General features: G+C 37.9%; 3 protein-coding genes across 5 annotated transcripts in view; 2 read left to right on the top strand and 1 right to left on the bottom strand.

Moving 5' to 3' along the window:
• Positions 1–2,319: 2,319 nt before the first annotated feature.
• Positions 2,320–6,142, bottom strand: fpr1 (formyl peptide receptor 1). 2 transcript variants are annotated; one of them, XM_023964634.2, is made up of 2 exons: positions 6,078–6,142; positions 2,320–4,726 (listed from the first exon to the last, which is right to left on the bottom strand). In XM_023964634.2, exon 2 carries the CDS (start codon positions 4,713–4,715, stop codon positions 3,558–3,560), a length of 1,158 nt encoding a protein of 385 aa, XP_023820402.1. In that variant the 5' UTR covers positions 4,716–4,726; positions 6,078–6,142; the 3' UTR covers positions 2,320–3,557. The 2 variants fall into 2 exon arrangements, with proteins under 2 accessions (XP_023820402.1, XP_078789084.1); XM_078932958.1 differs by lacking the exon at positions 6,078–6,142 and adding an exon at positions 5,164–5,178.
• A 5,864-nt stretch (positions 6,143–12,006) lies between these two features.
• LOC101170788 (trypsin-like) lies at positions 12,007–13,851 on the top strand. Its single transcript, XM_004077794.5, has 5 exons — positions 12,007–12,134; positions 12,205–12,358; positions 12,445–12,707; positions 12,805–12,941; positions 13,653–13,851. Exons 1-5 carry the CDS (start codon positions 12,095–12,097, stop codon positions 13,800–13,802), a joined length of 744 nt encoding a protein of 247 aa, XP_004077842.1. The 5' UTR covers positions 12,007–12,094; the 3' UTR covers positions 13,803–13,851.
• A 1,524-nt stretch (positions 13,852–15,375) lies between these two features.
• The window catches only part of tbc1d31 (TBC1 domain family, member 31), an 8,784-nt gene continuing 1,316 nt past the window's right edge, over positions 15,376–22,843 (top strand). For both annotated transcript variants that reach the window (XM_023964300.2, XM_023964299.2), the window contains exons 1-21: positions 15,376–15,781; positions 16,251–16,391; positions 16,577–16,692; positions 16,780–16,958; positions 17,163–17,314; positions 17,419–17,578; positions 18,387–18,587; positions 18,857–19,030; positions 19,239–19,318; positions 19,408–19,554; positions 19,688–19,821; positions 20,067–20,200; positions 20,276–20,455; positions 20,536–20,768; positions 20,866–20,938; positions 21,063–21,142; positions 21,232–21,367; positions 21,717–21,809; positions 21,991–22,110; positions 22,222–22,416; positions 22,706–22,766. In XM_023964300.2, the coding sequence (XP_023820068.1) occupies positions 15,711–15,781; positions 16,251–16,391; positions 16,577–16,692; positions 16,780–16,958; positions 17,163–17,314; positions 17,419–17,578; positions 18,387–18,587; positions 18,857–19,030; positions 19,239–19,318; positions 19,408–19,554; positions 19,688–19,821; positions 20,067–20,200; positions 20,276–20,455; positions 20,536–20,768; positions 20,866–20,938; positions 21,063–21,142; positions 21,232–21,367; positions 21,717–21,809; positions 21,991–22,110; positions 22,222–22,416; positions 22,706–22,766 (2,860 nt within the window). In that variant the 5' untranslated portion in view covers positions 15,376–15,710. The remainder of the gene's footprint in view (positions 15,782–16,250; positions 16,392–16,576; positions 16,693–16,779; positions 16,959–17,162; positions 17,315–17,418; positions 17,579–18,386; positions 18,588–18,856; positions 19,031–19,238; positions 19,319–19,407; positions 19,555–19,687; positions 19,822–20,066; positions 20,201–20,275; positions 20,456–20,535; positions 20,769–20,865; positions 20,939–21,062; positions 21,143–21,231; positions 21,368–21,716; positions 21,810–21,990; positions 22,111–22,221; positions 22,417–22,705; positions 22,767–22,843) is intronic.

The raw sequence follows: 22,843 nt of genomic DNA, 5'->3' as shown, positions 1-22,843 counted from the left end.
TGTGACCAGATTTATTTCTCTTTTGGTATGTATACACAGCTTTATGACGACAAAGTCTGTCAGATTCATATAGTCACAAAAGCCTGGGGTTAAGCTTCCTGCCCAAGGACATATCGACATGTATACTGTCAAGATGAAGAAAATAGAGCTACTCTTGAGGATGTTAGACACTTCAATGGATCTTGCTCGAGAGCTCAGTCTTTTTCTGATGGGGGAGTGAAGGTCAATCTCTTAAGAGGCAGGGTTTCTTCTACTGCAATCATCATACACCATTTGGCAGAAAGTGACTCGTCTTCTGATGAAACCGGAGGACATTAGGGTCACATTTTTTTCCTTTTTTTATATAGAAAGACCAACAGAGCCTTTACCACATGAGTCACAACAAAAGACAGAAATTTAAACCGAATTTTTTTGTTCATTTGATTTACTATATCTGAAGTCAAGCATAACTCAAATAAAGGAGTAATACATATTTCTTTACAAAGTCTATTTTCTTTATTCTAAATCTTTATGGTATCATGAAAACACAACCAAGTAAAAATTAATGAGAATAATGTGCAATTTGCCTTTTTTTGAGCTTCTATGTTTACTTTTCATTCAAAAAAGATGCATTATTGGAACACCGCTCGCGCAACCACATCAACCTGAAACAGCATAAAAAGAGTTCATAAACACAGTGGGCTGAATTCCAGAGAACTTCAAACACAAACTTCTACGGTGCCACAAAAAGTTTGTGGAGAGGTTTGTTTTGGAGACCTTTTGTATGTATGATATGACTCTTCATAAGTCTTGTCTGGCTACAACGTTTATAGATGGATTGGTCAAGCAAGTGACTCATTCTTACATTTGTGCCAAACCCATACAGCCATATTCACTTAAAGTCCTTTTTGGGGGGTTTCCAGAAGTTTTTTTAAATGTGAACTTCGTAATGTCCATTTGTTCCTCTTTGCCTCAAAAAATAACATTTATCCTAAAATGCAGCACATTTTCTAAGTGTAGTCCTGCAAAAAATCTGTATTTACTCTGAAACCTGATTTTTTCATTTTGTTCAGTCACCTTCAAAGTTTTTTCCTTGATCAGTATTTAAAGCTTCCAAAACGATGTGACACTATGAAGAAAATTAGATCTATTATATGCTTTAATGGAGTCCATTTGGTTTCTATCATACATAAGCAGGAAAATACTTTTTTGCCATGTTTAATTATAAAAAATCACCAATGGGAATCCAGAAACTTTCCCCAAAAGTATTGCATTACATTAACACCATACTTTTTGCTGTAGTGAAGTATTTTAAGGGATTACTAAAACATTTTGAGTAACATTTTTTTTATTACATGTCTAGTAACATGCATCAAAAAAGACATACATGCTATAATTGCTTATCAAGCTTGTAATAACAACTGTTTAATCTCTTTTTTTCAAAGTATAAAGCCTGTATTTTCTTTCTATGAACTGTTTTTTCACTTGACCAAAAGTAAAGAAAAGTACTTGTAGTTATATTACACTGTATCACCTCTCATGAAAATACTTTGTGGTTTATCTGACAATTCCCAGAGTGTTCTGCTCTTGCAAGTATATTAAAGAAAGGGACTGTGGAGTAATAAATACCTTAGAGCGCTACGATTTTGGGTGAGTAATATTGTAAGGTAAGGGTTTAAAACGAGACATGCACAGGTAGCAAAATTAGGCAGTAACTTGGACAATACATCTGAGTATTCAGTATTCAGTTAAGTTTTTCTTTCTTTTTGCTCATCAGTTTATTGATTGTCAGCAAAAAAACAACAACTCTTAATTTGGGTAACATTAGAAAACAAAAACATTTGCAGAAGAACAGATGTAGTTTTTATTCCTTTAACCTTACAAGAAACACACTAAAACAACAGTTCCCATCCTAGAGTACACATGCAGTACTTTAGATCAGCATCAGAATATCAAAAATCTAATGTAAAGGTATTCGAATAGTGGAAAACTTTGAAACTTCCAATTTGATAGTTCTATTTACCTTATTACGTACATAAATTGAGGTTAGTTTCTCAGTATCAATGTTTCAGGAACTATTAGTGGATCCTTGGGGTCTGTAAAGTATGCCAGTTCAAAAAGACTTAGACATTTTAGCCAATAGTCAGAACAGTAACATATTGTTATAAGGAAAACATTTCTAGAACAGTTTTCTGTTTGAAGAATAATACTGAAGAAGAATGATTTTCTGCTTTTAAGAAGAATATATATATATATATATATATATATATATATATATATATATATATATATATATATATATATATATATATATATATATATATATGTATATATATATTTATGCCACCACGTAGCAGAAAAATCAACTCTATCACAATTAACAAGTTTTTCTTAATCTGAAAACATATTTTTACAAACGAAAGTAGCAAGAACCAGAACATTTTCCCACCTTCTTGTTCTTTGATAGTTTTATGATGTTTTTTCTTTTTACCCTAAAAATTACCTAAATTCTGGACTCCAGGTTCAATACAATCCAACAGTTCGGGTGTCTTATAGGCACTTTATTTGATGTCTGCAAAGACGCTTAATAATTACGGGAAAAAAACATGAAAGTTGTTGAATTTAAAAAAAAAAGAAAATCACATCTGTTCATCCATCTATGTCCCCCAGCTCAGACAGAATCCAGCTACGATGAACAAATACAAATTTGATTTATTTGTGGATTATTATCCATCAGAAATATTTGTGGAATTCTGTGTGCAAAGTCATCAAACTATAACTCAGTTTTTCAGAAAAAGTTCGCAGTCAGTTTCTGGGAATAATTTTGGTCTGGAAAGGATTCCCTCTGCTGTACTCTATTGATTACATTGATTTAGAATAGTTCTGAATGTGGTCAATAGATGTAAAGAATACTTTTAAAAAAAGAAAGAAAATCAGAAGAATGTAAATAATGAGGATAACCACAGAGTTGGCATTATAGAAGAAAAATAATTCCAATGTAATTTTACACACAGACACAAAATTTAATCTATTCTCTGAATTTATGGCCAAACCCCAAATTTGCTCAAGTCATATATTTTCATTACTCAATTAAAATGAAAAAACGTGTTATCAAAATCTCTGAAATGGATCCAAGTGTACAGTGTCTGCTTAAGATGAGCAGTCATCTTCAGTTGCAAAATCTCAGCCTGCACATGGTACAAATTAAATACACGTTAAATGATAATCTTACGTTTTTGGCACAGACTTTCATTTTAATATCTCCTAAATCTTCTTAAATTCAAAGTTATTTTAGAATAGATATAACTTTAGAAAATGGCACTACATCATCTGTAGAATCCTGTGTGCATTTTTTTAGCTGTGGGACATAAATTATGATGTTTTCTGATGTCAGACAGCAAAAATGACTTTTTTTTTTTACCTTATTTCAAGTAGGACCTAAGTTCCTCCAACTTTGAACACAAAGTGAAGGTTTTGTAGTTAGTAGAATCTGTATTGCACTCAAGATGCAGCTCAACTCAACTAACTGAGAGACAGAGGCAGACAGATGCTTGCTATAGTTGGTAAAAGCAAGTTTCTTAGTGAAAGCTTTGCAGCTCAGGGTCAGAAAATGACTTGTCTTTGTTACGGATTGTGATCACTGAGATTGTGCAGGTATGTGAGCGGGACGCTTCCTCCTGGAAAGCAGTCTCCAGCACATTTAGGATCGATTTACGGACCTTATCCTTGAAATCCTGGCCCATGAACACATAGAGCAGTGGGTTCAAGCAGCTGTTGAGAAAAGCCAGACTTGTCGCTATAGGGACTCCGATAGTGATGACGTGACTCAGTATCTCACTATCTAGCATGTGATTTACCAACTCAATCAGACCCATGATGTGAAAGGGAGACCAGCACAGGAAAAAGGTAACGATGATGGCAGCGATGATCCTAAACGGCCGGCTTGACTGGCTGGCCAGAGTGTGGTTTCTTCTGAGCCGATGGATTATGACGGCATAACAGGAGACGATGACAGAGAAGGGGATGACGAATCCCAGGAGAAAGCGGGTGATGGTCATGACTTGATGGCGAAAAAGTCTCAGCTGATTTACTGATGGGGTGTCATAGTCGTCAGAGAAAGCAAAGTTGTTGAAGCAGTTGATGATGTTTTGGTTGAAGAAGGAAGGCCCCGTGTCCCTGAAGATAAAGTACGGGGAGCTGAGAATCAAAGCCAGCACCCACACGCAGACGCTCACACAGGAGGCCTTACGTACATTTCTGTGGTTCTGGGCCCAGACGGGCCACACCACAGACACACATCTGTCCACACTGATCACTACCAAAATGTAAACGCTGGCAAACATGTTCAGGAAGCTTATGGTGGTGTTGAGCTTGCACATGAACCTTCCAAAGCACCAGTGGAATTCCATGGCGGTGTATGTCACACTGAGAGGCAGGAATGCCGTGAAGAGGAAGTCCGCCACTGCGAGGTTGAGGAACCAAACTGTGTTGACTGTTTTCTTCATCTTGAAGCCCGTTACCCAGATCACCACCCCATTCCCAAGCACACCGAGAATGAAAGCCAGGCTGTAAACAATGAGAGACATGATGTTGAGTGAATGTCTCAGGTCAGCGTGGTCCTCCATGTATCCATACTCATCCCTGTATTCATACTCTTCATACAAGGACACATTTCTTTCATAGACGTGTGTTGAATTGATGTGGTGGGGCGGTGACGCCGTTATTAGCTCCATCATTATTTTTAAGCCTGCAACATAAGAACAGACGTTAGTTTTTACAATGATGCACAGTAAAAAAGAATCATTTTTAAACAAATAGAATATGTTTACTGAGTACTACTATATGTATTGTTTGCTATATTATGAATTGAAGTATCTTTACTCTTCTTCAACGTACCTAGTTACAAATATCTTTTTTGCAAATTTGCAAAATTTGCAAATGTGAATATATAAGAACTTGTTGAAGTGAAACTAAATACTGTGGTGAGATCAGCTGAGCTTTTTGAAACTTTCAGAGTGAAGGTTGCAGCATCTTATATGTATTAAAGGATAAGATGAAAGTCTTAGAGTAATTTGAGAAGATACTAGTTCACAAGCAGAATCAAAGAAGCTTCAAATGTGGCTATTTGGCTATGTAAGCAAGAACTGAATTCAAGATGTTATAAACAAACAAAACAAAACAAACCTAAAATGTCATCACTGCAACCACAGATGGCTCCAGCTATAGCAGGTCTTCTTTAACACTATTAATAAGCTCAAAATAAATCTCTGAATGAAAACATTAGAGCTAATGCAAAGTCAACAACTTTTTGACAATTGGAGAGAGAACCTTTAGAATTTGTCATTCCAAAAAAATCACACAGACAGTGAAGCACGGAGGTGGAAGTGTCAGTTTGCTTTGTTGCACCAGTGGATCAAAGACTATTGATTTTAATGTTTATTAAATGGTACTTTGAGATACATGAGGTACTATCTCATGTAAAAAAGAAATTTGCAAAATAACCCCAATCAAAACATGCAGAAATGGTTGTAAACTCAGAAAAGGAAAGTTCTTCTAACCCTATATATACTGTAATGCTGCATCCAAACAATCCATCAAATGGCATGACATTGGTTTGCACCCAAAAATGACTAACAAAACGTTTTTTTTTTTTTTTTCTAAAGCTTCATGGGGTTCTTCAGAGCAAGGCCAACTCCAAAAAAAGTTTTGACATGAATATTTTTTAGGTTAAATCTAGCTAAACTTTGTTTGCTTGCATAGCATAAATAAACCAAATAGAAATATATATATTTAAAAAATGATATTGATAATGCTCAAAAGTTTTATTTTCTCAAGTTTTTAAGATTTACCTAAAATTAGATGTATAGCAGCATTGAATGTTAAAATGTATGTCTTCTGTCCAGTACAATAAAGTTCCATGAAGGTTAGAGCGCGAGTCTACATGCATGTTGGAAATTATTCTTTTGTTAATTTCTTCACCTAAGTATTCCCGCTACAACATTCAATTTAATAACAAAAGAAAAAACAGCACGTCTTTGGTTTCAGGTCTGTTGGCAACCGAACGGACTGGTTTTAGAAAATCCAGAAACATCCTTTACCTTGTCGGTGCGGTCCGTGTGCTGAGAGCGCAGCCCCGCTCAGCTCTGACTGCTCGGCGCGCGGAGCTCACATCCCAGCCTCCTTCATTTGGTGACGTCACGTCAACAAGGACCAGTCCAATTTTTACTACAACATTTGTGCGCACTCTTACAACTGTATCAAATTGCCTTCACCAGTGCACTATGTGAGGATTAGAAGTCCCATCAGGATTAGATGGGACTTGACATGTGAGTCTCACATTTGAAACTTAAAGAACATGGTTTGTTTATTAATTCATCTATTCCTTTTTGGCCCCAAAACATTGCTGTCAGGTCTAAAAATTAAAGCTCCCTTTATCGCTTTGCATTGGGAATGCAGGAACACGAACTGCCTTTTTATTATTTTATGTAGTTTATTGACAATTAATGTCAGTAAAATATTCATTATTACTGTAACATTAGGACTTGGAACTTGACTTAAAATAGGGTGTAACAATTAATCGATGTAATATACAGGTGGTGTGGTGGAAGAATGTTCTAATAATGTTGCATTTGCATTATTTTGATGTAAACATAAAATGTGAATGGGTGTGATATTAATATTTGTTCACTTGTTTGCACACATATTTAATTTACACTTCATTATCTTGCAAGAAATACAAGGAGTCTGGTAAACTTCACCTGCTCTGTTCAGCACCTGGTATTAATCTCTGAGTCACACTGGTTGAATTTTTGGCTAAATATGTCCTGGATTGATTTTAGGTCAGTGAATCGGATCATTCAAAATGAACCAACATCCACCATGAATCGCATTGGCAACCAGAGATTATGATATGAATCAGATCATTGTTAAAATAATTCGTTACATCCCTACTTAAAACTAGAACTCTGAGACTTCACATGAGAGCATCTCTGCTTACAAACAGAAAACTGATATTTCCAAAAAAAATATCCTTTTTATTGTAAATGGGCTACGTCATGTTGTCTTTTGGGAAACTCCAGCTGTGAAAACGGTGTCAGCAAACAGCTAGATGCATAAATTGAGGGTTGTAGAAATGACTACCTGAGAGAGCATTGACTGCTCATGCCCACCCACGATCCTGCAGCACAGCATGTTTTTCTCTTTGTGGGCTGATCATGTGCTTGCTTGAGGTTAACAGTAATTGCTCTGTGTTGACTGTTCTACTCTATATCGGAGCTCATGCATTTCAATAATTCTTTCAATAACAGAAGGGTGCTGAGGCCTGAGTTACTTTGGGGTTTCAGGAGTTTTAAAAAACTTTTTTGCTGCTACACTCTCCTTTAAAAAGACTTACGTTTTAAACGTCAGGGTTAATTACACACTTATTATTGAGATTCCAAATTTCAGCTCTATAAGAAACTACACTCTAGCTTGTGTTTAAACCATGAAATAAAGTATTTTTGTGGTGCTAGAATTTAGGTTTTAGAGATGGGAGATAATGTTTTTTTAATGGATTTATAATCCTTAATCTGTCAACTTTTCAAAAAGGATTTTTGTGGCATGAACACAGAAAACACAGTAAGATGCTGAAAACAGCAAAAAACAAACATGAGGGTGTGTCAGCGGCAGACAATGGAAACAGCTTCAATTCATCGAAGTGAAACTTTGTTGGGAAGGAAACTGGAGTTTGGCTTTCAGCACCACCAGGATCCGTTTTTTGCGTAGTTTCTCTTTTCTCAACACCCACGTGTTATGACAAGGTAATGAACTGATTCCACTGGGACATTTGGAAGCTTAAACACCCCAGTTCCAGTAATCGTCCTCAGAACTGGTTTGATTCTACAGCTTTAGCTACTCCCACCTGCCCAACCCCAAAACTGGATCCCCTGCTAATGTAAGCACAGCCCACACAGGATCAGGGTCCTGCCAGCAATCCAGATGTGAGGGGGAGGAACAAAAGGTGGGGCATGTGTGCATTTGTGTGTGTTGGGGGGGGGGTTCCAAACATGAGACAACAGGGGATTTTTTGGTCTGTTTTAGCTCCTGCATTTTCTCAGACCAACATTCTTCAAGTGGATGGAAGAGGTTAAAGAAGATCTAAAACTCTAATCAAGAGCATTTTATGCAAAAATAAAAAAAAATTTCATCTCACCACTGTTTTCTATCTGTGACACAAACTTGACCATCCCAGATAGATTATGTGGTTTGATCACAGTTTTTGTTGATTCATCCACCAGTTTTGATTAGTGGATATAGTGGATTTTCAAGTTCGGTTTTCAGAATTGTACAGAATACAGCAGAGAGCAATTCAGCTAAGTCTGCAGTGTATATTGATAGCTATTTCAGGGCTATAGTTTCAAGTAAGCCTCCAGAGATCAGGGCTTGCCAGACGTCTTGATAAACCACCCAAACATGTAATCATGTGAGCTGCACAAATGCCAATTTAGTGAGTTAAACAAAAAGGGGATGGTTACAAGAATTTAGTTTCAGTGTGACGTAAGGAGATACTAAGTTTGGGGGTTTATCATACAATATGAAGGTCTAGAAAAGCATAAAATGCTAATTTGTTCAAATGCACATATGTATATAATTGTGTGTTTTTGTGTGCCTGTGCTCATTTGTGAGACACTAAAGTGCTAACTATAATAGTACGCTGCAGCCTCAAGCGTCACTACATTACACACTGTTATTTACTGCCATTCTCGGTAACAGTGTGACTTGCTGTAAGGAGGTTTTTCCATCCACAATTTATTCTTGGTGAAATTTATGTCAGCTGTTTTTAAGTATTTAAACTGAAAATATGATGCAAAAATAATTAAACAAAAATCCTTAAGGTTAAAGGTTTTAAAACAAGTTGCAGCACTGGCTGTAAATTGAACTTCTGCGTTTGTGGAAAGAGTTGAGATTTCTGTTTTGGTTAGAACTCTGTTTCATTGTTACTGTAAAAACAGCAGCCAAAGGGGGGAAAAAGCTGCACCTCAGAAACCTAAACCACTTCCTCACTTTTCTCCCTCCTTTAACCCACATGACAGATACGCTCAGCAGAATTAAGGCAATGAAGAATCTGTTGAGCAGAAAACAAGGCTACCACCACATGACCGCCAGTACAGCGATGTCTGTGCTCTGAGATGTAGAGAAATGTCCTTTATCACAATCTAAAATACATTTTTGACACTCTTGTAAAAACATTTTTCTTGTTGTGGCATCACGACAGCCTTTTTTTTCCTCTGAAAATCTCTTCGAATGCCATTTAAACATCAGGCCGCTGGTAAACAGTCATTCATGAATGATGATCCCTTGCATGTGTCAGTGCACTTCAAATTACTGTTCCAACCGTTATTAAACAGTGCTCTAACAGTAGAAATGCTGTATTCTTTCAAAAACATTGTATTTACGTCAGATGGATTTAGGCAAATTATTATGTCTGGTTTCACTTGTAACCACACAGGTAAGTTAAGGTTTAAATGAGAATTTACCCATTCAAATATATTGAGTTTCTTTACAATTGTAAAAAAAAGACAAACTATTGTGCAAAAAAACTAAGTTTCTATTAGGGTCACTCAGATGGAACACAACTAATTTTTGGTGCTGTTGTTTGATACACTGCTCCACTTTCCTTCTAACAGTTGCCTTTATGTTTTTCGATTTCAACTCGTTTAAAAAATGGTTTGGATGCTGCCAGGCTTTCTGCATCATAAAGCAACTTGAATCGCGTTGGGTAAAATGCTGAGCCAAAGATCTATCAGGTGACACCTTCTTGTAAATTCCTGCTTGGTTTGTTTACACAACTAGATCTAATACGTGTTTAGGTCTCACACCATGAACTGATTTTAAACTATTGTAAAAATTTTAGTTTTCTGTTTGGCTTCTTCTTTCAATGGTCGCCACACCAAATCTCCCCACAATACGCATGTAATTTGGATTAGCTGGATCGCCCATCTTTGCAGCACTTCAAAATTTATTCTTAATCTTGCTTTACCAGTAATTGGTATACAGACTTATAAATAGGAGCAAAGTGATCATTTCTCCTGGTTGTGGTAAAACACAGGCAGCAGTGTTTCTGAACGAGCTGCAGTTTTCTCACAGAAAACTGTAACTGTAGTCCAGTTTGCTTGGTTTAAAAGGGTAGAAACCTCTGTAATGTTGTGTGAACATGATATCTGTGAATTTCAATTGGATTGTGATGTAAAACAGCTGATTTAGCTGTGCCCCAAGTGAATTATATCACTTAGACATAAGTTATTATATAGCTATATTCTTAGGTCTTTATTCTTCTAGTATTAGTCTAATATTCAACCATTTTCCAAAAACTTGCATTGTTTAACTGAAGGATTTTGACTAAACTTTAGCTGCTCTAATGGACCACGGTCATTTGGTGACATGTCAAAGTAGAGTTGAGTGTCAATTGCTGAACTATCATATAAAGCGTTGTCAAAGCTGGTTATCATTCATCCATTCATATGTAGTTGTCTATCATGTTGTGTCTAATGCCTGTTTTATTTCACAAAACCACTGTGCATTAAATAACTGCAGTCCACCTTTGCTCAGCCCCCACTCTGTCTGACAATATGATAGAAACAACCAGCAATGCAGCTGCCAGGATTTATTGAAGGACAAAGTATGGGTAAGCCTGTTAAAGCACAACTGAGGCATCATTAGTAACAATGTTTATTAGAAACACTATTTTATTTATCACTTGTAATGAACTGTTTCACGCTGCAGTAACAGACGGAGGTGTGGGGTCTGTGCCAGAAAGAATGTCAGTCCATCCAAATGTGGCACACAGACAAACCTCACTCCCATCAGCTTTTGATCTATTTTCAAAGCGTTCCCACTTAATTATGATAATTCTATTTTGGGGCAAAATAAAAAAAACTGTTGTTTTCTAGGACATAGTTCCTGCAGAGCGGCAGAATGGCGTTGGCAGAAATTTGCCTCTGAGTTGTGGGCCGAACTGTTACAAGGAATAAGCCTGTCCTCATGTCCCATCATCCGTTTGACCCGCTAGCTTACGTCCCCTCAGAACCCCAACCTGACATTAAAAAAGACCAAAAAAAATGGCCAGCAATATTTGAGCTAACCTGCCGTACAATTTTGAGTGAGATGCCAGCTTGAAAGAAGACGGAAGGAAAACGTACATGAATCTGTTTGTCTGCAAGAGGATGCATCAGACAGGAGCGAAGCAGGGAGCTTGCCGACTGTAGCACCTACATCACGGCTACAAGTTTTTTCAAACAGCCTTTTTTCGTCTACACCTGTTTCACAACGATTTGAATAAATGCTCAGAAATGCTATTTTAATCTTAATTTTTTTACATATATTGTCCATCATGAGAAAAATTACAGAAGAACATATTAAAAAAACAACAACAGGATTTTCATTGGAGTGGGTCTTTAAGAAATATTAACGCCTTCAGGTTTCAGGAGATTCAAAGGAGTCCCAGAAAAAACGTTCAAACATGACCAAATTAGGTTTAAACAAATGTACTGATAGCCATTTTCAAAACAGCAGATGCAAATGACTGAGTCACTATCAGACCTCTGCAGTGTTGATCATTTGAATTGAACATGTTGGAACAGGGACTGAATGTAAAACATTCAGGGTGGTAAGACCTGAACCAGAACTTTGAGTTTATAATATGTTACCAACCAATGGGATGGGACATCAAGCATGAAGAATTGGTGGAATATATATATTTTTTAAATCTTGATCATAAAACTAACAATTTACGACTGACCAGTTTCTGTAGTTTGTATGTGTCTGTGTGTCTGTGTGCTAAGGTAAACAGAAAATTGGTGTAGAATTATAAATCGTAGCACATTATATACAATAAAATCATAAATGCAGATTTGATAGTTCACACTTTTTTCTTGATATAATTTTTTCCCGTTCATCAGAATTATTCTGTGCTTATTCTACATTTTCTTCTGTTTCACGTTGTAGATTAGACCCAGTATCACTTGGGAAATATAACACATGTTTTGTATTAAGGCGAACAGAAAAACCTTGAGAAAGAAAGATAAGAGTGCCAAATGACTGTAACTCTAGAACACAGTACCGAAAACACATCGAAAGCATGAAGCTTTTGCTTTTCCTGATACTTTTTGAAGGGGCAGGTATGGAAATGGGGTGTACATCACAGGTTATGATGGTTTCTCATTTTTCACTAATTTATTTAATCTCCAGTTGCCCTGCAAGAGGATGAGAAGATTGTTGGAGGATTTGAGTGCCAGAAAAACTCTGTGCCCTACCAGGTGTCACTCTTCACCGGGTACAACTACTGTGGTGGGACTCTTCTGTCTGAGCAGTGGGTGCTTTCGGCTGCACACTGTGAACCAAAGTAAGAAACAAGACTGATAATGTTTATTGTTTCACGGCAACTCTATTTGATTAAACCCACATGCAAAAACATCTGAATCCTTTCAGGTCAAATTTGGAAGTCCGGCTGGGAGAGCATGACATATGGGAACCTGAAGGGACTGAACAGCACATCATGTCTGCTAAATTTATTCGCCATCCCAACTACGACCCCCGCACCCAAGACAATGACATCATGCTGATTAAACTGAGTGAACCTGCCACTCTAAACAGCTTTGTGCGTCCTGCAGTACTTCCTTCAAAATGTGAAAACGATGGAACAATGTGTCGCATTTCCGGATGGGGGAACATCCGCTCCAGTGATGAGGGCTGTGAGTTTAACTTTTGCTATATACAAAGGCACTAATAACCAACATCTAAATGGTTAAATAAGGCATAAAGAAATGTTTCTTTTTATGTTTTTCATAGCAAGGTATCCTGATAAACTCCAGTGCTTAGATGCCCCTCTCCTGAGTGATGAAACTTGCTTTAATGCGTACCCTTTCCAAATCACGGAAAATATGATCTGTGCTGGATATCTGGAGGGAGGGAAGGATTCCTGCCAGGTACGTGCATGAGCATACAGATCAGTGATAAGAAACTCACACAGGAGCTGAGATGTGAAGCAAAAGAAAGAATGAGAAGAAGACAAAATTTAAAAGTGCCTTAAAACAGGAATATATATATTAAAAGCAGTTCACTTGTTTTTATGTGATAATGTAAATGTTCCACGTTAGCAAAAGGTATTTATAATGAAGAATATATTTCAGATACTTTTTTCTTTTTTTTTACAATTCTGTGAATGGTGAGAGCATGAGTTGAGAAAACTGGATGAACTTCTGCCCTTGAAAGCAAATTCAAGAACGTGATTTCTGATATGAGAATCACTGTATATTTCAAAGTCTGCATCAATATTTAACGATACCATTTATGGACAATTCCTAAAAACTAATATTTTCAAAAAGTTTTTTTCCTCAAAAATGTTTATTTTTTATGCTTGATACGCTTCACTGACTAAAAAAAAGAATATACCGTAATTGAATTAAAGTTGATTGATGAGAGATTAATTAAAGTCCATGATTGCTGAAGCAATATTTGTAGTTTCAATTGTCCCTAATTGACCATTAATATTGTTATTGTTGTAATTAGTAGAATCTTTGTGTTTATTTTAAAATGCATTTCCAGAACTGTTGCATGTTTTTCTGACATGGGATTGAATTTTTTCATGTGGCTTTGAATCCCCTCTCAAAATGGCCTCTGATCGGTTCTATCTTTAGGGAGATTCTGGTGGTCCCATGACGTGTGATGGAGAGCTTCAGGGTGTTGTGTCTTGGGGCCATGGCTGTGCCATGAAGAATAAACCTGGAGTGTACACAAAAGTTTGTAATTATGTGTCCTGGATCAAGGAGACAATGGCATCAGACTGAGCAAATAAATCTATCTGGGAGTACATTTGTACACCAGGAATTCAAAGTCTATGTGATTTCAATACATTATTCATTGATCTGAAAATAATTGTAGTGGCTTTATTTGGCTAATTTGGCCAACATTAAAACTCTCCTCTGTTGCTGATCCCACAAATGCATATTTCTAACAAAACTGCTTCCATATCACCGGCTTCCCAACATGGTTTATTGAGAATATTTTGTAGCAACAAAAAAGTCTAGCAAATACAAATGTCCTAACTTTGTTCTAACTTTACACAGTAAGTTTGAGTTTATCTGATGGTCTTGTGTGAAAACACTCAAAAAATACATTTTCTTTCGGTCATTTCTTGTTTCTAATCGTTTCTTGTCTCTTTGTCATGCTCAATGTCTAATTTTGCTGCAACTCATATTTTCCCTTGTTAAAAATATTTTGGGGGGGGTTGCTATTGTCAACTTACCCTCTCCCTGGACTACAGCATTTAGAGGTTTCCAAAAAGCTGAAGTAGAACTCATTCTAGGCAGTTCTAAAATAATCGGTGTCACTGTGTTTCTGGAGGTGAACACAACCATTCTGGAGAGTAAAATGTGGCAGAGAGAAGTTGTTCCACTTCACTGTCAAGTAGCCATCCATTCATCCATCCATCCATCCCTCAATCTTCTGCTACTTATTGAGAGTTAGATTGAGGAGAGCAACAAGACCTCCTGCAGAAACGTCATACGCGGCCGAGATCCTGTCCTCTGGTAGGACGTGCCCAGAATAACTCCCCAGGGAGAATGGACCACTAAAAAATAAAGATCAGTCACTGTGTAGTGAAAAGTTTTTTTTTTTTTGGCTTTATCATGGGTCTGTGAGTGTGTTTCTGTCCCAAAGGAGCAACCACAGCACACTAAACTCCATCTGTTTATTGTTGAGAAACCATGAAACATTTGGAATTTCCTGTGTTTTAAAACATGGAGATAAGTATATTTTAAGTAAACGGGTGTGAAGCAATTCCTGGGACATAGTTCAACATAAGCTACTTCATCACAAGCTTTATGGTGAGCTTGTTCAAGGGTTCCTCTATACTTTTTTTCTGTTCATGATTTTTTTTTAAAAAGTGCAAAATACACTAGAGAGATATAACTCATTTTCAGAAAACATATTTTTGACCCAAAAGGGATGCATCAGAGCAATGATGGATGTTGAAGTGGTTAACACCACAACCTCAGTGATTATGAAGTGATTATGAGTGTGTCTGTCTTTGTGCAACCCTGCAAATGGTATGGTGACTTGTCTTGAGTGTACCTAGCTTTTGCCTCAAAGTGCCAGACAGAGACTCACAAACCCTAAGACCATGCACAAAACAAAGCGGGAATAAATGACAGATGGGTGTATATTTTTTCACCTGGCTCATTATTTAAAGTTCTGCAGCAAAAAAGTAACAAACAAGCGACATGAAATGATCAGAGTTGGTGAAAAGCATCCTTGTTGTCATACACAAACTCAAGAAGGCATTTTATTGGAAGGTAACCAGATTTCAGGGAAGTAAAATTGAGCTGTTTGCAAACTGAACAGCAACTCCCACAATGCAACTCTTCATTTACGGCAAGTGTGTGCGACAAAAATAATCGTTCTTAAACAAAAAAAGAACCACACATCTCAGAAATCTATGCAGAATTCCGTGCTTTTTTGTTAACTGAAGTATTGTTTCCACAATTTAAAGCATTTATTGTCATATATTTAAATTTTCGTTCGTGTGTCTTGGCGAGGAAAGCAGGAAACGCCGTTTAGTTTTAAATTTCGCGCTGTTTGCTGCTCCGCTGCTAATGAATGCGTTAAGTTAGCAGGAAAGCTAGGGTCTAAAAACACTAGGGGAAATCGTCAATTAAAGTTTCTCAAGAGCTGATGAAAACTGCTGTCCAACTTCCATGGAGGTGACGGACATTGGGAACAAAGAGGAGGGGAAAGTGTGGCATCGAAAACCAACACCGGGGAAAAGGTGGGTTAACAGTGTACAGACTACAGTCAGGTGTTTCTATTGACCAGTTTGTCACCGTTTGTTGTTTAGCTTCCAGGAAACTTACGACTTGGCATAGAAATTATGAAAAAAACAGTCTTTTAAGCAGCAATCTATCTACTTAAAAAAGATCACAACAGAAGCATAAATTACAGTTAAAAGTTTACACTTTGGTCAAATTCAAAGAGATTGGTTCACAATTTCAAAATTCGGTTCTATTTCTTATTTGATGCAATAAATATAAATTAATGTTTTAAATTTCTATATATTCATTGTTATGATTTTTCCCCTACATATTATTATCTATTTATTTTGTTTGATATTGAAAAAGAATACTTGTTCAACTAGTGATGGATGGATGATCTTGTCATAATTATAGGATGGATCATAATCTTATATAATTATATTAGGTTTTTTAGTTTGTATGTATGTTTGTTTTCTTTTTGTACAGTGTGTTAGCTTCTCTGGTACGGACTGCTCAGCAGGGCAAGGTTGTGCGCTTCCTTCACGTGACCTTTGACACCACAGGAGACTGTTTCCTGGCTGGAGATCACCATGGAAACATCTATCTGTTTGATATTAGTAGAAACAGGTGACTATTTTTGGGTCATTTGGGCAACCGGGTCCTCACTTCATTTACAGGGAAAACTTTTTCCAACTATTACTGACTAGCTGTATTTTAAATAAACACATTTGCCTTAGAGTTTTTTAGTATTTTAAAGAATACTTTAGAATTCTAAAGTATTTTAAAGACATTTTTTGTCTAACTTGGAGTAGATTTCGTCTGGTGCTGAAGACGGGACAAGCTTGTACAGCTCTGGCCTTCAACCTTCGGAGGACCACGGAGTTTCTTGTGGCTTTAGCCGACTACAGCATCAGATGCTTTGATAAGGGTAAGGTAGGCAGAACACACACACACACAAGTAAACCGTTCCCTTTTTTTATTACGTGATTAAATAATTTGAATGATCATTCCATAGATACAAAACAACTGGTCAGTTGGATGCGAGGTCATGAAGGAGCTGTTTCATCCATCTCCGTCCATAGCTCAGGCCGCTACGCCATCACAACATCCTCGGACACAGCTCAGCTCTGGGACCTGGACACCTTCCAGAGGAAAAGGAAACTCAACATCCGACAGTCTGTTGGAATCCAGAAGGTAGAACTGCTTCCAAAAATTTATATTTTGTCCAATTTAAACAAAGACATATGTGTCCCATCTCTTGAAGTGAGCAAATCCAAGAAACTCATTTTTTTTGTAAATGTACTGTATTTAATATTGATTGGTTATTCAACTTATATATTTCTTTTTGTCTTCATTTTAGTTCATTTCTTGTAACACTCCCTATTGTGTATGTTGCAGGTGTTTTTCCTCCCTCTCAGCAACACAATCCTAAGCTGTTTCAGTGATGACTCCATCTTTGCGTGGGAGTGCGACACACTTTTCTGCAAATATCAGCTCCCGCTTCCCGATTCTGGACCCAGAATCTCCTACAAGGCTTTTGCTGTCACTCTGTGGGTCTTCACAGGACAACCATCATTGTTTCCCCACTCTCTGTATTTTTGGTCTTGACATTTCACAGCGTTGTGGTACTCCAAAAGTTGTTTTGTGTTGACAGCGATGGTAAAAGCCTTGCATCAGGTGGCCGCTCAAACCTGCTGCACCTGTGGTGTCTGGAGAGCCGACAGCTTGTCAGAGTGATTCAGATGCCGAGTCAGGTTCGGACCATCAGACAGCTGGAATTTCTGCCTGACAGCTTTGACGGAGGTGCTAGCCAGGTACAGGGGTCTGTTTTTTTTTGTGTTTTTTAAAGTTTGGTTTTCTTTGAGTGAGAACTACGTAATCGACCTGCCTTTACACTCGTACATTTTTACATTTTTGATTTTATAGTTTTTAGAGAGAGAGAGATAGTACTTTATTAATCCTAAGGGAGCTTGCAAGTCCATCCATTGCTCCAAATATACACAATAAATTAAATATGAGGATCATAAAATTATATTAAAAGTAATTAATATTCATAAAAACATAATATTGTCAATTGAACTCTCTAAGAACACAATAAAAAAAAGAATAAAAGTTGTTGACCTTTCAGTGACCCCTCCTCATGCCCCTTCCCCTCCCAGCTGCATTGAATAATCTTATTGCACGTGGTGCAAATGACGTCCTCAGTCTTTCTGTAGAGCATGGCAGAGAGCGAAAGCGGTCGCTGAAGGCGGAGAAGACTCTGTGTAGGGGGGTGATCAGTGTTCTTCACCATACTGTCCAGTTTGGACAGCATAAGAAATTCAGGAAGATGAAAAGCTGCAGATCAATAATTTAAGTGAGAATATAATTATGAATTAACTGTAAAATCCACTAAAAACTGCTCAGGAAGTATCCCTTCACTAATAATAAATAAAAAAGTATAGCTTTACAACGCTAATGCTAAATGTTTTCTGTATTTTTTATGCTTTTGAATATTTCAACGAATCAGTCAAACAAGCTTTGGCTGTTATAAAGCTGTGAAGCTGCTGAAACCTCTGTGACTGGCAGGATTTATGAATGTGTGCATTTGCATTTGTTTATTTTTTTTACTTCTTCCAACAGACATTGGGTGTGTTGAGTCAGGACGGAATGATGCGGTTCATCAACATTCATACCTGCAAACTCCTCTTCCACATCGGTTCCCACGATGAGGCCATAACCGCGGTGGCTGTCAACCCCAGTGGCCGGCACATTGTGGCTGTCATGGATAACGGGCGCATTAACATCTACAGTGTGCAGAATCTCACACAGGAATTAAATAAGGTGACTGCATGAGCGTTCTGTTGTAGTGTGTGTCACATCTTTTGTTTGGATCACCATTTTGATCTAACTTTGTCTTTAAAGTCTATCATTACAAATTATTTTACGCAAACAAAGAAAAATTCAGTATACGCATGTTTTTAGTTGCATGTGGAGACATTTAGGAATCCTGTTTAAGAATGTGTGAATTTCATTTGAAATGACCCTTTGGGGTTTCTAGGCTTATATATTCATTGCTTTTGTGTTTGTCCACCCACTCTCTCTCTCCTCAGCCTCCTCCAGCCCAGGTTGCTGTAGTGTCTGGAAGTGAAGGTGTTCCAGACCTCCCTAACCTGAAAATGAAGGTCAGATCAGAGGTGCTTCCGAGACCAAAGAGAATTTCAGGAAGACGACCTCAGGTGAAGCTCCTATCCCTGCCTGCAGCGTCTTCAGCTGAAGATAAAGAGGTAGAGGAAAAGGGTTTTTGAATAGAAGAACATTTTAGTTCTGGTGTTTTGTGTCTGTTTTTATTTGGCTCTTTTTGATCCAGTAATTCACTTTTAATTATCCAGATTATTTTTAACCGAAACATAATTTCCCTAAATTTGTGCAAAGAAGAATTTAGCGACTGTGTAAGTTTGTGTTTATATTGTTTTGTGTTGATTTTTTGTTTAGAATGAGTTACCAGCTGGTCTAAATAAGAAGAGACTGGTGGCTCTCCTAAAAGCATTTGGAGAATATCCTGCAAAATACAGGTAAAAACGGTCTCTGCCACGACTCCACATTGCACACCAGCAGGATTCTAACTGCTTTCTGATGTTTTTTTTGCATCACATTGTTGCAGGATGTTTGTTTGGCGGTCATTGCTCTGTCTCCCGGAGAACCATGCGGCGTACAGCAGTCTGACTGACAAAGGCCTGCACTCCGCTTTCCTCACGTTGCACGAAAAATACCCCATCAAGAGTCAGAAACTGCAGAGAGCACTGCAGAGGTTTGCTTTCTTCTCCTTCTCTTTTATATAATATTTCTCTCAGCACACTTTTATGTGAAATCCATGTAATCACAGATTGCTTTTCTTCTTTTGAAGTTGTTGGTTCTCTGTTCTGTTTTTTTTTCTGCTCCAGAGTTCTATCTGCATTAGCTCACTGGGCTGCCATTTTCGGAGAGGTGGAGTATCTCCCTCTGGTGGCCTTCCCCTTTGTGAAGCTCTTCCAGAACAATGCAATGCTCTGTTTTGAGGTGGTGGCCACTGTCATAGGTACTTTAACATTTCACTTGCACCTAATTAAAAAGGTAATTTAACCTTTGCCACTGCTATGACTACTGTTGTTACTATAAGTTTTAAATGTAAGAACAAACAAGCAATGTTCTGTTTTAATGCAAAGCCAAAGCTTCAATCTTCTGGTGATGTGTTTAAAATTACTAAACTGATCAAAAATCACTTTTCATTAGAGCGGTTTTGATTAAACAGATTGATTGTGAGGATTTTTTTTTTTTTTTTAGAAAACTGGTGCCAGCACTGGTTTGAGTATTTTCCGAACCCCCCGCTGAACATCTTGAGCATGGTGGAAAATGTTGTGGCTCATCATGACAAAGAGCTGCTGCAGCACCTGGTGGACTGCGGCATCACCTCACAGGTGAGATCAGTACAGACGCACAAAGACAGTGGGTGCTGTAAATTGTGTTGAAATTATTTTCTGTCTTTGTCCCAGCTGTACGTCTGGCCTCTGCTGGAGACTTTGTTCTCAGAGGTTCTGACTCGGGATGAATGGCTGAGACTGTTTGACAACATCTTCTCCAATCATCCGTCATTCCTGCTCATGGCCTGTGCGGCTTACATCATCTGCTGCCGTGAGCCTCTGCTGCATTGCTCCCAGAGACAGGACTTTGAGGTACAACTGGTTGGAATGTGAGCATCCTCGCTACTTCCTTCTCTGTGGAATCTCCCCTCCCATTTTTTTTCCCCTTCCAGTATTTCTTTCACCATCGTAACAACCTGGATGTTGGAGCCATGATCAAGGAGGCTTACAGGTTTATGAGCAGCACCCCAGCTGACCTCCATCCCAGGACTATGCTCTCTGACTTTACACCACTTACCAGCGGCCAGTACCCTGTGTTCAACAAGTACCCAGAATTCATTGTGGAATACCAATCCAGGGAGCGAGAGAGAATACGGTTGCAGGAGATGGAGTATCTGCGCGAGAGGTGAGCTTTTAGAGGAATCAGAAGGAGAAATGAAATGAATCTGAACTCATTTGACTGCTCAGAAAAATAAAAGCACAAATTATGTTTGTATTTTCAGGCAGCAGATGTCAGCATTGCGTGCTGATTTTGTGCGTCGCCGGGCTGAAGAGGAAGCTTTTTATGCACAGCAGGTAAATTCATTTTTCTTTTCACATTTTACTGTTATGCTACAGTTTCTTTAGATATTTGCAAAACAGGCTCTTAGAATGCTGTAACTGGTGTTAAAATGATCTTCCCTGCTTTTTTGATCCTTAGGAGTTGCTGCAGAAAGCAGAGGAGCAGCGCAAACACGTCCTGGAGCAAGAGGAGGAAAAGCTAACTCAGCAGAGGGCTAAGTAAACAATTACTTGTGCAGATAATTTCTAAAAAATGATTAGACATTTTATTTTGGTCAACTGCATAACGACCGTGTTACTTTGGTCAGGCTGGCAGCCATGAAGAGAGAGTTGAAGGTCAAGGAGCTGCAGCTGCTGGATGCAACCAGAAGACGCTTTCTCAAACACCAACAGGAGCTGCAAGCCTCCCAAATAAAGAAACTGGACCAGGAAATCAGCAGGAAGGTGAGCTAATGTAATAAATAAAAAACAAAGCATTTAAAAGGAAAATGTGCAGTGTAAATTCTGCTCACTGTGACTGTAGAATCATGACAATTTATTCACACAGTCTTGATTAAATTCTACATGTATACAACCCTAAAATATCTTTGATTTCAGCAAATAAACATATTTCCCATAAGCTTTAGATACGTTCATGACATAAAATAGTTTCAATTAAAATACGTGACATGAAAATTGGTGTTTTTTTGCATAGTCATGAGGAAGAACTTTGACCACTATTTGATTTTTTTTTGTTTATAAAATGATTCATCTTTCTTATAAATATTAGTTAATATTTTTCCTTTTTTTCCAGATGGATCTCCGTGACAAAGAGACGGCCACGGCGGTCCAGGATTTAGAGATCAGACAAATGGAACTGGAGGTTCAGAGGAAACGTCTTGAACAGGTGATAAATATTTTTCTGCATCTTCATTTTTATTCTTTTTCCTCTTCTGTGGCTTTCAGAGGACACTTATTTTCTCAAAAAAATCAAATATTTGTCACATTTTATTTAAATATTTTAAAAATGTTTTTAAAAGTACCCAAACAATGTTTCTTTAAAACATTTTTTTCTTCGTCTGTTCCAGCGTTTGTTGAAAGAGCAGCAACACGTCGGGCACAAAGTGGAAGAGGAGGTGCGAATAAAAATGAAGGAAGCGGAGGAAAACTTGAAAGAGATGTTACACGGAGCAGAGACTAACATGCAAGTTAGTGACGCAGTTTAACTGACATTTCACATCAGTACATTCAACGTGGTCAGTCTGATGCATGGATCTTCTGGTTTAACTTCTCTGAATTGTCCTAAAACACTTCCACAGGCTCTGGAGGAGTCTCTGGCAGAGGTTTGTCGGCTGGACTTGGAGTCTGACTGGCAGAGAGAGGTGGTGGAGCGTCTGCAGAAGGCGGATGCTGAGCGTGAGAGGAGCAGAGGGGGAGTGGAGGAACTTCAAAGACAAACTGGGACAGAAGAGCAAGGATTGGTAAACGCCATGAGAGAAGAAGCCCACAGAAAGGTGAGAAATACACAAATACGGCTTAGAATAAAAAAAAAGAAGGAATTATCTTATCAATTAATCAGATCCATTCATATTTTTCTTACGGAGCATTTTCTTATGTAGCAAAAAAATGCAAGGATTCATAATTTTATTGATAAAAGTTCCACATTTGTATACAACTGTTTCAATCACAACTGCCAACAACTTATGGGACTAAGAATGTTGGATACCTCAGTGAAAACTGTGGGATGTGCTGCTGGTTTATGGGCCGTAACCCAGCCTGATTGTTGAACATGTGGGTTTGTAGAAGGATGAAGCCGCAGCTCAGATTCAGGAGTCCCTGCAGCCTCGACCTTCAACACACTCAGGTAAAAATCGGAACGCTACAGAGATTTTTTATCCTTACCAACACTGATTTGTGACATAGAAAGAGTTCAACAGCTTA

This window comes from Oryzias latipes, chromosome 16, assembly GCF_053564925.1.
Source record: "Oryzias latipes strain Hd-rR chromosome 16, Olatipes_Hd-rR_3.1".
In the NCBI taxonomy this organism is placed as follows: domain Eukaryota; kingdom Metazoa; phylum Chordata; class Actinopteri; order Beloniformes; family Adrianichthyidae; genus Oryzias; species Oryzias latipes.
The sequence above is the reverse complement of the archived record's forward strand: the minus strand, read 5'-3'. Positions and strand labels throughout refer to the sequence as shown.

Coding starts and splice junctions, on each gene's coding strand:
- LOC101170788 (XM_004077794.5), top strand. CDS start 12,095: ATGAAGCTTTTGCTTTTCCTGATACTTTTTGAAGGGGCAG. Junction 12,135..12,204: donor GATACTTTTTGAAGGGGCAG/GTATGGAAATGG, acceptor TTTAATCTCCAG/TTGCCCTGCAAGAGGATGAG. Junction 12,708..12,804: donor CCGCTCCAGTGATGAGGGCT/GTGAGTTTAACT, acceptor TGTTTTTCATAG/CAAGGTATCCTGATAAACTC.
- fpr1 (XM_023964634.2), bottom strand. CDS start 4,715: ATGATGGAGCTAATAACGGCGTCACCGCCCCACCACATCAATTCAACA.